This window comes from Argopecten irradians, chromosome 10 (assembly GCF_041381155.1).
Source record: "Argopecten irradians isolate NY chromosome 10, Ai_NY, whole genome shotgun sequence".
In the NCBI taxonomy this organism is placed as follows: Eukaryota; Metazoa; Mollusca; class Bivalvia; order Pectinida; family Pectinidae; genus Argopecten; species Argopecten irradians.
The window spans coordinates 38,142,628-38,155,412 of record NC_091143.1 but is presented as its reverse complement, the minus strand read 5'-3'; the positions used below and the strand labels follow the sequence as shown (position 1 = coordinate 38,155,412).

The 12,785-nt window shown below is 39.1% G+C and overlaps 1 protein-coding gene across 1 annotated transcript in view; it reads right to left on the bottom strand.

The window, feature by feature from the left end:
* Nucleotides 1–12,785, bottom strand: part of LOC138333833 (leucine-rich repeat serine/threonine-protein kinase 1-like) — a 49,173-nt gene that overhangs the window by 8,323 nt on the left and 28,065 nt on the right. Inside the window, 9 exon segments of the mRNA XM_069282448.1 lie at nt 418–642; nt 1,882–2,139; nt 2,534–3,075; nt 3,514–3,740; nt 4,091–4,366; nt 4,643–4,931; nt 6,442–6,696; nt 7,497–7,728; nt 8,206–8,373. Coding sequence (XP_069138549.1) covers nt 418–642; nt 1,882–2,139; nt 2,534–3,075; nt 3,514–3,740; nt 4,091–4,366; nt 4,643–4,931; nt 6,442–6,696; nt 7,497–7,728; nt 8,206–8,373 — 2,472 coding nt within the window.

Below are 12,785 nucleotides of genomic sequence, written 5' to 3'. Positions count from 1 at the left end.
CTTTGAGTACTTTGATTTTTTACAATTTTGAGCCAGGTTTTTGGAGTTTTGAGTCAACTTTTTCAAGTTTTGAGTTAACTTTTTGAAGTTTCAACTTAATTTCATGATTTTCAGTGACAAGGTAGGTATTTGGAAGGACTTTAAAAGCAATACGATATGTATTGACAAATACTGAAACAATACACAACATATACATATTGACAATAAAGTGGAGCAGCTTTTCCAAATTCAATTGACATTTATGTTTTGAATATTGTGACAATGAAAGACAATTTTGATGAAATAGTATTTATTTTATAATCTGGCAAACCATTAATTGTGTTTTCCCCATTGAAATAACCATCTCACCGACTGAAGTTCTGTTGGTATCACTTAATTCTTACTGATAAGGCAATAGAGGGGGGATCACTGGCTTACCTTTTCATCGTAGAATTGCGAGTCCATGATCTCTGGTGCCTGGTAGCCTGGTGTTCCGACCAGGCCGAGGGTTCCGCCAGTGCTGTAGAACTTGGATATTCCGTAATCGGACAGTTTCAGGTTTACTGTTGCCGACAGGTCAAGCGTTGTGACCAGGATGTTGTCTGACTTGAGGTCACGATAAATGATTCCATGTGAATGTAGGTATTCAAGGCCACTGGCAATCTGCGTCATAAACAAATAAATAAATAAATAAATAATAAAACAAGTATACATTGGTTTAGTATATATATCAATTATGGACCTTTGTGGTGTTATATTGCCCGAGTAGAATAAATAATGACCAAGGGCCTAGCCTGAGGTCATTATTTGAAATTCTATAACACCTTATTGACCTCAACAAAGGTCCTTAATTTTTATATTAGATATGATAATTATTTTAAATGTTTGCTTCGTGCTAAGTAATATAGAAATGCATGGAGAATGGTTGACTACATGTTCCTGAAGAACTCAATGTCGGGGTATTCTAATGTGACGTTATATTTGCAATATCGACTCGGGTGTGACATCACAATAGGGAATATTGACTCGGTGTTTCTATAAATGGAAACACAGAGTCATTATGCTTTCTAAAAATGGAAACATCGAGTCGATATTATGCTAAATATTGCCCTCCACGTGACAGCGTATCAGCCAATGAGATTGGCGGAAAATCGGAGCATATTTAATATATGGTAATAGTGACTGAACCTGACCTAATAAGCTTAAAACCTGTACACAAGATTTTGATTCTCTATAAATGTGAAGATTGGTGACAATAAATCCAATTAGTCCATGAATAAAGGGCTGAATTGGCCTGAATCGCTCACCTGCTATCTTGTAATCATGGTGCATATATTAAGACATAAGACAGAAAAAGAATTCCTATGTATGACCCAGGTAATATCAGATCTCTAGGTCTCTTGGTTAACAACAGGAAGTTGCCTTGTTGACTCATGTGACCTTGAATGAATGTCAAGGTCATTCATTTGAACAAACTTGGTAGCCATGCTGCAGGCCCAATATGAGTGCCTTGGGCCTTTGGGTTATTGAGAAGTTGTTTCAATGAAAAGTTTACAGACTATGACCCTAACTGGAATCCTGGTTTGTCCACCATGAAATTGGGATCTTGGAAAGAGTGTAAAATAGCGCCAAGATCCCGCTGAGATTTGAAGTGTTGGTGGGATTCTTGAGGGACGTCTATAACATGTATGACTATTGATATCGGTATTACTACAGTCCTAACACAGTTAATCCTTAAACAATACCACCAACATCCATACTCCAGATTAGAAATATATTTTGTCAAAAGTTAGTCAACCAAACTAATTATTAATGCTGTATTTACAATACTTCAGATGACATACAACAAGTACACAGCAAACTAAGAATGGTTACATTGTGGCAGAATAAGTTATAGCTCACCTGAAATGCCATCTTGAAAGTCAAGTCCTTACTAAGAACCATTTTAAACAGCTTGTCACGGTCTCGGTGTTTATTGAAAGGCTTCCTATTACCCTTTTCTGAGTCCAGAACATTCCGTAGACTACCAAGAGCAGCGAACTCAAGACACATGAGAAGTTTGGGTTTGACGCAGATTCCGATGAAGGAAATGACACAAGGATGGTTAAGTTTGCTCGTCACTGCTACTTCCTGTCTCATCTCCATAAAGGACTTCCACGCCTGTAGTAATAATGGTGACAGTTTATACAAATACAACAAACCTTTAGAGATTATATACGCTACAACAAATCTCTAGAGATTCTACACTACAACAAACCTTTAGAGATTCTTTGCTACAACAAACCTTTAGAGTTTCTACAGTACAACAAACCTTGAGAGATTCTATGCTACAACAAACCTTTAGAGATTCTACACTACAACAAACCTTTAGAGATTCTACACTTCAATAAACGTTTAGAGATTCTATGCTACAACAAACCTTTAGAGATTCTACACTACAACAAACCTTTAGAGATTCTACACTTCAATAAACGTTTAGAGATTCTATGCTACAACAAACCTTTAGAGATTATACGCTACAACAAACCTTTAGAGATTCTATGCTACAACAAACCTTTAGACTATTGCCTTCATCACTATCATAATGTATGGTTGTCTGTGTGGGCTCTTGGTAATTCCCGTATGGATTACGTTCGTCCTCAATATCTGACTTTACTGTATATGGTGATGGTTTTGGCAGATGATTTTGCCAGGTATCCTTGCCACTGTCCATACTATTGGGTCCAGAAGAAGAGCTTGGTGTGCCATGATAAAACTTGACCGCCACATCAACGTTTCCGTACTGACCTTTGTACACTGACCCGCTGACCCCTCGGCCCAGTATCTTATCCTCATGAACAACCAACCGAGTCTGATCTAAGTGGTTCTCCTGGGGAATCTCCTTGATAAGGAGTTCTGGGACGAGTTGCTCGAGAGGAATGAGAGCTCCTGTCTTACAGAACATAGTGTCGTCTGTGAGAACGACACGTGAGCAGTGTTCTACTGTAAAGTGATCAAACACGGACGTCAGTGACGATGTGGAGATATCATAACACCGTGGACAAAGGGCGTATCTCTGAACCCTTGGCTCTCCCGACTCGTCCCACTCCAGAAGTCCTAAAAAGTACATATAATACGTCACATGTATACTAGACATGAATCGCTCAGCTGTTCACATACTTGGAATTCATCAATTTTACAGGCTTGACTCCAACGTCTGTGGATCTCTCAAGTGCATGAATGTGTATTTTGCTAATATTTGTACAAGACATGATCTACTGCAGTTATGCCAGAAAAGTACTAGTCTGTTCTATGAGCAGAGAGTACTTTGGTTACACAAAAATAAGATTAGGTTTTAATTTGCATATAGAGATACGATTGACTTCTAGCTTCAAACCAAGGGGAATTCCCCTTAAGCACAGTAAGTAGAGCGGGGAACCAGTAAGTCTGGGCTTGCGGGTTCAAGCCCGGCTGGCGGCACACTACTCTCGCCCTGTTACATCCGTATGTTTGCAGTATTATGATTTATGGAGAGATCTAAACATGAATACCTACCAGGGTAATGATCTGTCAACAGATCATCAATCTCGTCTACGATGGTACCCATGATAGAAAAATCATCCACGGAGGAATGGACAACAACTAGAATTCCCATCTTCATAGGTCGACCTTTCCCCTGTGGGATACGAATCGTCTCAAGTTTAAAGTATCCCGTCCCATGCCTCATACACATACCATCTTGCCAGTAAATCATGTCTTTTTTCTTGATTTGAAGGCCATTCCTATTAAAGATAAATTAAAGTTTCTGTCAGAACTAAGGTCAATGTCATGTAAAAACTAAGTGAAAAGTGTCATAGATTTTTGTAAAGTAAAATGTCAATGTTTGAAATGTAAAAGTTAAAATTTCAAAAATTTAAATTAGGGTTGCTGTATAAGGTATAAGCAAAGAAAGGTAGTTAGAAAGTAAAAAGTCAGGACATAGTAAAAGTTCAAAGGTCAAAGATAAAGTAAATTTTGCAAATATTGTATAGCTGGAACCTTGATTGGGAATGAAAATTGCTACGTTAAAACCAAGAAGTCGTTGTAAGCGTATTGTTATAAACATATTTTACTGTACATTGACAATACATACATATTTCCAGAGAACTGCCTTCCGACGATAGTGTGTTGTAGACGGCTCTGACAGACAGTTCGAGTGGCCGTTTGTTTACTTCCTGATATGGACTGGAATCTCCAATTGGGCTGTTCCAGGAGCTGGATGCGAGCCATGATACGGGACAGGAGCCGACTCCAGAAGCCAGTCGGAATAAATGCCATCTGGTAAAGGCGATGTACGTTGGTACCACCATAATCCTGGGAGTGAAGCTGGAGAGCTGGACTTTGTGACAAACGGCCGGGGATAAACAATCTACAAAGACATAACAAAAGTGAGATGGTTATTTTAATGAAGTGACTTTAATGAAACACAGGGTATATTTTCACATAGTTCGCAGGTTAAACACACCAAATTCTAACTACATTTGACATCAAATTTTTGACTAAGGTTATCTGAATTTTGATATGAATCATACTTAGTTCATTTTCACATACCCCGACCCTAAAATTTCCAAATTCACAGGTCATGGCTGGGTCATGACACCGGGTCATGAGAAACTGACTGAAAACTTTCCTGTTAATAACATACCTTCGGCCACTGTCAACAGAGAGTGCAATTTCAAATCGTTCTAAAAGCTGCAGATATTGTCCAATGTACTCATCAGGGAATTTTGGGTCTTTCCTATACCGATTCATCACATCGACTACGTTGATCTTCCCATCCTGTCCCACTTGTGCGTCATCATCATCAACATCAATCAGAACCTTCGCCAGGAGGTCACACAACCATGTCGGGTCAAGAATGTACAACGTATTGAGTCCTCTCAACTGATCATGGTAGTGCAGAAGGGAGCCCGTCTCAACTAGAAACTGGGTTACTGGTAAATAAATAAATAAACTGGGTCACTGGTAGATAAATAAATAAACTGGGTCACTGGCAAATAAATAAATAAACTGGGTCACTGTCAAATAAATAAATAAACTGGGTCACTGGTATAAAAAAATAAACTGGGTCACTGGTAGATAAATAAATAAACTGGGTCACTGGAATAAAAAATAAATAAACTGGGTTACTGGCAAATAAATAAATAAATTGGGTCACTGTCAAATAAATAAATAAACTGGGTTAATGGCAAATAAATAAATAAACTGAGTCACTGGCAAATAAATAAATAAACTTGCTACCTGGTAGATAAATAAATAAATTGGGTCACTGATAGATAAATGAATAAACTGGGTCACTAGCAAATAAAAAAATAAACTGGGTCACCGGCAAATAAATAAATAAACTTGCTACCTGGTAGATAAATAAATAAATTGGGTCACTGGTAAATAATCACTGCTACACAGATAATTAAATTCAATAAAAGATATAAACTTTACATCGATTGCAAAATAAGTTAAACAACTTATACAAATCACTTCCGATGGCCCAGATGAATGCGTGCGACTGGGGTCTTAGAGCATGAGGAAACTAGAGTGCCCCGAAAAAAATTAACTGTTCATCTGGTAGGTGACTTTTTCATGTCCATGCCGGGGATCAAACCCTGACCAGTTAGGTAAAAGGCTTAATCACTAAGTCACCTGCTCATACATTAAATGGGTCACTAGTAGATAATTAAATTAACTAGATCAAAGGTATACAGATAATTAAATTAACTGGGTCATTGGTATGCAGATAATTCAATAAACTAGGTCACTGTTGTATAAATAAATAACATCAACTGGGTCACTGCTATATACACATAATTAAATTAACTAGGTCACTGCTATGCAGAAAAGAGTCACATGGGTCTTAACGGTTATCTGACTATTGGTACAATATAACACTGTCAAAGAATACAATAGTGGCAAACAATTAAGGCAATACAAAACACTTTTTAGTAGAAGTAAGTATCTGATATATTAGATGAATTTGACATTGATTGAAATTGTTTAAGATTCACGTGACCTTGTGACCTTGAATGAAAGCAAGGTCATTTATTTGAACAAATTTGTTAGCCTTTCATCCCAGCATGCTCTAGGCCAAATATCAGGTCTCTATGCATCTTATTTATTAACAAGAAGTCATCTAAAGGTTTTAACCAATTTGACCCCTGTGATCTTGAATAATAGTCAAGGACATTCCTTTGAATATGCTACAGGCCAAATATTTTATCCTAGGCTTTTGGCAGGAATTTAAAAATTTATAATTTAGAAATTTAAGTTCACCAAAGTCCCCTTTTGAGCCCCGCTCCACGTGCTAGTGGGGTAACTACTAAAAAGTATAAATATATACAGGAAATACAATCTAAAGTTATATAGGTGACTACACTATCATGTTCAAAATCGATTTGATTGCGCCGAAATAAATACCTTATTGCTTACAATTATTATAATTAAATGTACCTTTAGCAACTTCGTCCTCTGAGTTGATGTCATTGTTTGGTGTTGACTTTATGAGCTGCTGAAATTCCTCCTCCTCCACAAACGGAGGATCCTTCCCCTTCACTTTGGCTTCCAGTTTATGTCCTAAAGCCTTTTCGACAGCTATATAGGACTGTGGGACCTTACGGTTCACCAGGCGACCATTTTCAGGGCCCTTGGACGGGTCGTACATATTAGAGGCTATTTCAAACAGCCTCTGCTTGAGTTGTGGAATTCCTAGTGCAGACAAAAAATATTGTAATATCGGTTGAATATTAACCGTAATATGAATTTAAGGCAAAGCCTCAAAAGACTGTAGCTATATGTAGATACTGCATTGTAACATAAAAATCTTTACATACCATGCATATTTTTTCATAAGATTAAAATTGTTTACATACCATGCACTGTTTATTTTTTGCAGTCATTGATTTTCATCACACTATTTAAAATACAATTCTTAATGCATTCCTGAAGCACTATAAAGTTCATTTGTTTAAACCAAATAAGAGATTTTGATAAAGTTACAAACACTGTTTTAAACAAATTTTATTAGTTTAAATCATTGAATTTACAAACCTTAGTTTTAAATCAAAGTTACAAACCTTAGTTTTAAAAAAGTTACAAATTCAAAGTACAACTTAAAATCAAGCATTCCAAAGTTACAACTTAGTTTTAAGTACAAATTTAGTTTTAAATCAAAGATTAGTTTTAAATAAAGTACAAACTTTAGTTTTAAATCAAAGTTGTTTTAAATCAAAGTTACAAACTTAGTTTTAAATAAAGTTACAAACCTAGTTTTAAATCAAAGTTACAAACCTAAATAAAGTTACAAACCTTCAAAGTTACAACCTAATTTAAATCAAAGTTACAAGCCTAGTTTTAAATCAAAGTTACAAACCTTAGTTTTAAATCAAAGTTACAAACCTTAGTTTTAAATCAAAGTTACAAACTTAGTTTTAAACAAAGTTACAAACCTTAGTTTTAAATTACAAACCTAAAATCAAAGTTACAAACCTGAAATCAAAGTTACAAACCTTACTTTTAAACCAAAGTTACAAACCTTCCTTGGGTTGTACATGACACAGGGATAATGTTGTTAAGGTCTAACTTGCTACACAGGTGGCTGCTGGAACTTTTCGGACCATATCGGTCCATGACAAGGTTTAGTATACGGGTCACCTTCTCATCACGCTGGACGTCGGTCAGATGTTTGATCTTATCTAAGAAGGTTGTAACAAGTATCACCCTAGAGTTTGGAGTCCTTGCCTAAAATATAAATTATAAAAAGGTAGAAAAAAATTTCATGATAGAACATGATTTAAAATACTTATTATGGTATTTGTCGTAATTAGCGCCCTGGCCGTTCAAATAATTGTGACGAAGGGGCTGCTTATTGGCGAACCAAAATGTAAGTTTTGGACGAAAAAAGTCAGCCATATTTTAAATCTTTCTGTACTCATAGTACCTAGTTACAGTAAACATGCATATGTCTTTTATCCTTTGAGACACATTATCATGTCTTGATTCACAAGTAAAAGACTCTCAAGTTCATGTATATGGAATGCAACGCTGATGTTAGAGGCATTACATGTTGTAAAACATCATTAAATCCATAGGATGTAGGTGTTTATCCAACTTCATCTCTTCTCCAGGTTGCTTATAGGGGAAGGGGTGCTAATTACAGCGGATACAGTATGGTAATTTAACATTAACAAAACAGTATTTAAGATTACCATTACTCACCTCTATACTGTACAGCCAGTGTCCTAGATTCTCTAGTTCAGTTTCCAGTGACCAGATATCCCACACAAGTATGTAGAGGGAGTTCCGAGTGAAGAAGCACTGCTGGGCTTGGATGTAGTGATCAGAGCAGGCCATGTCCCAGACTGAGAGAGAGATGTCAGCACTGCGCTGTAGTAACATACAAAGAGAGAGATGTCAGCACTGCGCTGTAGTAACATACAGAGAGAGAGATGTCAGCACTGCGCTGTAGTAACATACAGAGAAAGAGATGTCAGCACTGCGCTGTAGTAACATACAAAGAGAGAGAGATGTCAGCACTGCGCTGTAGTAACATACAAAGAGAGAGATGTCAGCACTGCGCTGTAGTAACATACAAAGAGAGAGAGATGTCAGCACTGCGCTGTAGTAACATACAGAGAGAGAGATGTCAGCACTGCGCTGTAGTAACATACAAAGAGAGAGAGAGATGTCAGCACTGCGCTGTAGTAACATACAGAGAGAGAGATGTCAGCACTGCGCTGTAGTAACATACAGAGAGAGAGATGTCAGCACTGCGCTGTAGTAACATACAAAGAGAGAGAGAGATGTCAGCACTGCGCTGTAGTAACATACAGAGAGAGAGAGATGTCAGCACTGCGCTGTAGTAACATACAAAGAGAGAGAGAGATGTCAGCACTGGGCTGTAGTAACATACAAAGAGAGAGAGATGTCAGCACTGCGCTGTAGTAACATACAGAGAGAGAGATGTCAGCACTGGGCTGTAGTAACATACAAAGAGAGAGAGATGTCAGCACTGGACTGTAGTAACATACAGAGAGAGAGATGTCAGCACTGCGCTGTAGTAACATACAGAGAGAGAGATGTCAGCACTGCGCTGTAGTAACATACAGAGAGAGAGAGAGATGTCAGCACTGGGCTGTAGTAACATACAAAGAGAGAGAGATGTCAGCACTGCGCTGTAGTAACATACAGAGAGAGAGAGAGAGATGTCAGCACTGCGCTGTAGTAACATACAGAGAGAGAGATGTCAGCACTGCGCTGTAGTAACATACAGAGAGAGAGATGTCAGCACTGCGCTGTAGTAACATACAGAGAGAGAGAGAGATGTCAGCACTGCGCTGTAGTAACATACAGAGAGAGAGATGTCAGCACTGCGCTGTAGTAACATACAGAGAGAGAGATGTCAGCACTGCGCTGTAGTAACATACAGAGAGAGAGATGTCAGCACTGCGCTGTAGTAACATACAGAGAGAGAGATGTCAGCACTGCGCTGTAGTAACATACAAAGAGAGAGAGATGTCAGCACTGCGCTGTAGTAACATACAAAGAGAGAGAGAGAGATGTCAGCACTGCGCTGTAGTAACATACAGAGAGAGAGATGTCAGCACTGCGCTGTAGTAACATACAGAGAGAGAGATGTCAGCACTGCGCTGTAGTAACTACAAGAGAAAATGTAGTGTATGTTCTACAGTGCAGTGCGGACATCTCTCCTCTCTCTGTATTCAGCACTGCACTGTAATAACATACAGAGAGAGAGAGAGAGGTCAGCACTGCACTGTAGTAAAATACACAGAGAGAGACAGATGTCAGCACTGCACTGTAGTAACATACAGAGAGAGAGAAATGTCAGCACTGTGCTGTAGTAACATACAAAGAGAGAGAGATGTCAGCACTGCGCTGTAGTAACATACAAAGAGAGAGAGATGTCAGCACTGCGCTGTAGTAACATACAGAGAGAGAGATGTCAGCACTGCGCTGTAGTAACATACAGAGAGAAAGAGATGTCAGCACTGCGCTGTAGTAACATACAGTGAGAAAGAGATGTCAGCACTGCGCTGTAGTAACATACAGTGAGAAAGAGAGATATGTCAGCTCTGCGCTGTAGTAACATACAAAGAGAGAGAGATGTCAGCACTGGGCTGTAGTAACATACAAAGAGAGAGAGATGTCAGCACTGCACTGTAGTAATTCTGAGAGATGTCAGCACTGCGCTGTAGTAACTCTGAGAGAGAGAGAGTGTCAGCACTGCGCTGTAGTAACATACAAAGAGAGAGTCAGATGTCAGTGTATGTTACTAAAGTGCAGTGCGGACATCTCTCTCTCTCTCTGTATGTCAGCACTGCACTGTAATAACATACAGAGAGAGAGAGAGGTCAGCACTGCACTGTAGTAAAACACACAGAGAGAGAGGTCAGCACTGCACTGTAGTAAAATACACAGAGAGAGACAGATGTCAGCACTGCGCTGTAGTAACATACAGAGAGAGAGAGAGAGAGATGTCAGCACTGGGCTGTAGTAACATAGAGAGAGAGAGAGAGAGATGTCAGCACTGGACTGTAGTAACATACAAAGAGAGAGAGATGTCAGCACTGGGCTGTAGTAACATACAGAGAGAGAGAGAGATGTCAGCACTGCGGTATAGTAACATACAGAGAGAGAGAGAGATGTCAGCACTGCGCTGTAGTAACATACAGAGAGAGAGAGAGATGTCAGCACTGGGCTGTAGTAACATACAGAGAGAGAGAGAGAGATGTCAGCACTGCGGTGTAGTAACATACAGAGAGAGAGAGAGATGTCAGCACTGCGCTGTAGTTACATACAGAGAGAGAGAGAGATGTCAGCACTGCGGTATAGTAACATACAGAGAGAGAGAGATGTCAGCACTGCGCTGTAGTTACATACAGAGAGAGAGAGAGATGTCAGCACTGGGCTGTAGTTACATACAGAGAGAGAGAGAGATGTCAGCACTGCGCTGTAGTTACATACAGAGAGAGAGAGATGTCAGCACTGCGCTGTAGTTACATACAGAGAGAGAGAGAGATGTCAGCACTGGGCTGTAGTTACATACAGAGAGAGAGAGAGAGATGTCAGCACTGGACTGTAGTAACATACAGAGAGAGAGAGATGATGTCAGCACTGCGCTGTAGTTACATACAGAGAGAGAGAGAGATGTCAGCACTGTCTGTAGTAACATACAAAGAGAGAGAGATGTCAGCACTGCGCTGTAGTATTATACAGAGAGAGAGAGAGATGTCAGCACTGCGCTATAGTAACACAGAGAGAGAGAGAGAGATGTCAGCACTGCGCTGTAGTAACATACAGAGAGAGAGAGAGATGTCAGCACTGCGCTGTAGTAACATACAGAGAGAGAGAGGATGTCAGCACTGGCTGTAGTAACAGAGAGAGAGAGAGAGATGTCAGCACTGCGGTAGTAACTCTGGAGAGAGATGTCAGCACTGAGTAACTCGAGAGAGAGATGTCAGCACTGCGCTGTAGTTAATACAGAGAGAGAGAGATGTCAGCACTGCGCTGTAGTAACATACAGAGAGAGAGAGATGTCAGCACTGCGCTGTAGTAACATACAGAGAGAGAGAGATGTCAGCACTGCGCTGTAGTAACATACAGAGAGAGAGAGATGTCAGCACTGCGCTGTAGTAACATACAGAGAGAGAGAGAGAGTCAGCACTGGCTGTAGTAACATCAAGAGAGAGAGAGATGTCACACTCGCTGTAGTAACATACAGAGAGAGAGAAGAGATGTCAGCACTGCGCTGTAGTAACATACAGAGAGTGAGAGAGATGTCAGCACTGCGCTGTAGTAACATACAGAAGAGAGAGAGATGTCAGCACTGGGCTGTAGTAACATAGAGACAGAGAGAGAGAGATGTCAGCACTGCGCTGTAGTAACATACAGAGAGAGAGATGTCAGCACTGCGCTGTAGTAACATACAGAGAGAGAGAGAGAGATCAGCACTGCACTGTAGTAACATACAGAGAGAGAGATGTCAGCACTGCGCTGTAGTAACATACAGAGAGAGAGATGTCAGTACTGCGCTGTAGTAACAGAGAGAGTGAGAGAGAGATGTCAGCACTGCGCTTAGTAACATACAAAGAGAGAGAGATGTCAGCACTATGCTGTAGTAACATATTACCAAGAGAAGTTTGACTGGAAATTAAATATAACACAATGTCCCTTGCTGTTACTGGGACCTTTACCAAAAATTATTATTTGTTTCTAAGGTTCTTGATTGTAAAAAGTCTCATATATTCACAAAAAACAGCTAATAGGAGGAACAGAATCAAAAAAGTGTAAAAGGACTTCTATGTATGATTAAGTACTTTTTGGCCAACTAAGTCCTATAGAATTATAGATAACAAAGAAATCATTTGAACAAAAATTAGTGTTTAATTGTGTATACATAAGTTTAATTAACACAAAAAAATAATATAAAATGATTTATTTTGCCTTTTAGTCATGCGAAATCAGTACTTTATTCCATATAGGATATAGTGCCACAGAATTTTTTCGGGATGCAATTACCGTATTTGACCCAATAAGCGCCCAGGGCGTTTAAAAAATGAAAAGGTGCCAATAAGATGAAGTTATTGCAAACCTTTTCAATCTTTTCAATTTTGTATAGTTTTTGTCTTTATTTATGCCTGGGCAATTGAAATCGAGGCTTCAAAATGGGGGATGGGCACTTATAGGGACACGGGCGCTTATTTGGTCGAATACAGTATTATTTTTTTTATATTTTTAACTTGAAGTAAAATTAGAAGCTCAAACTTTTCAATGCGGTA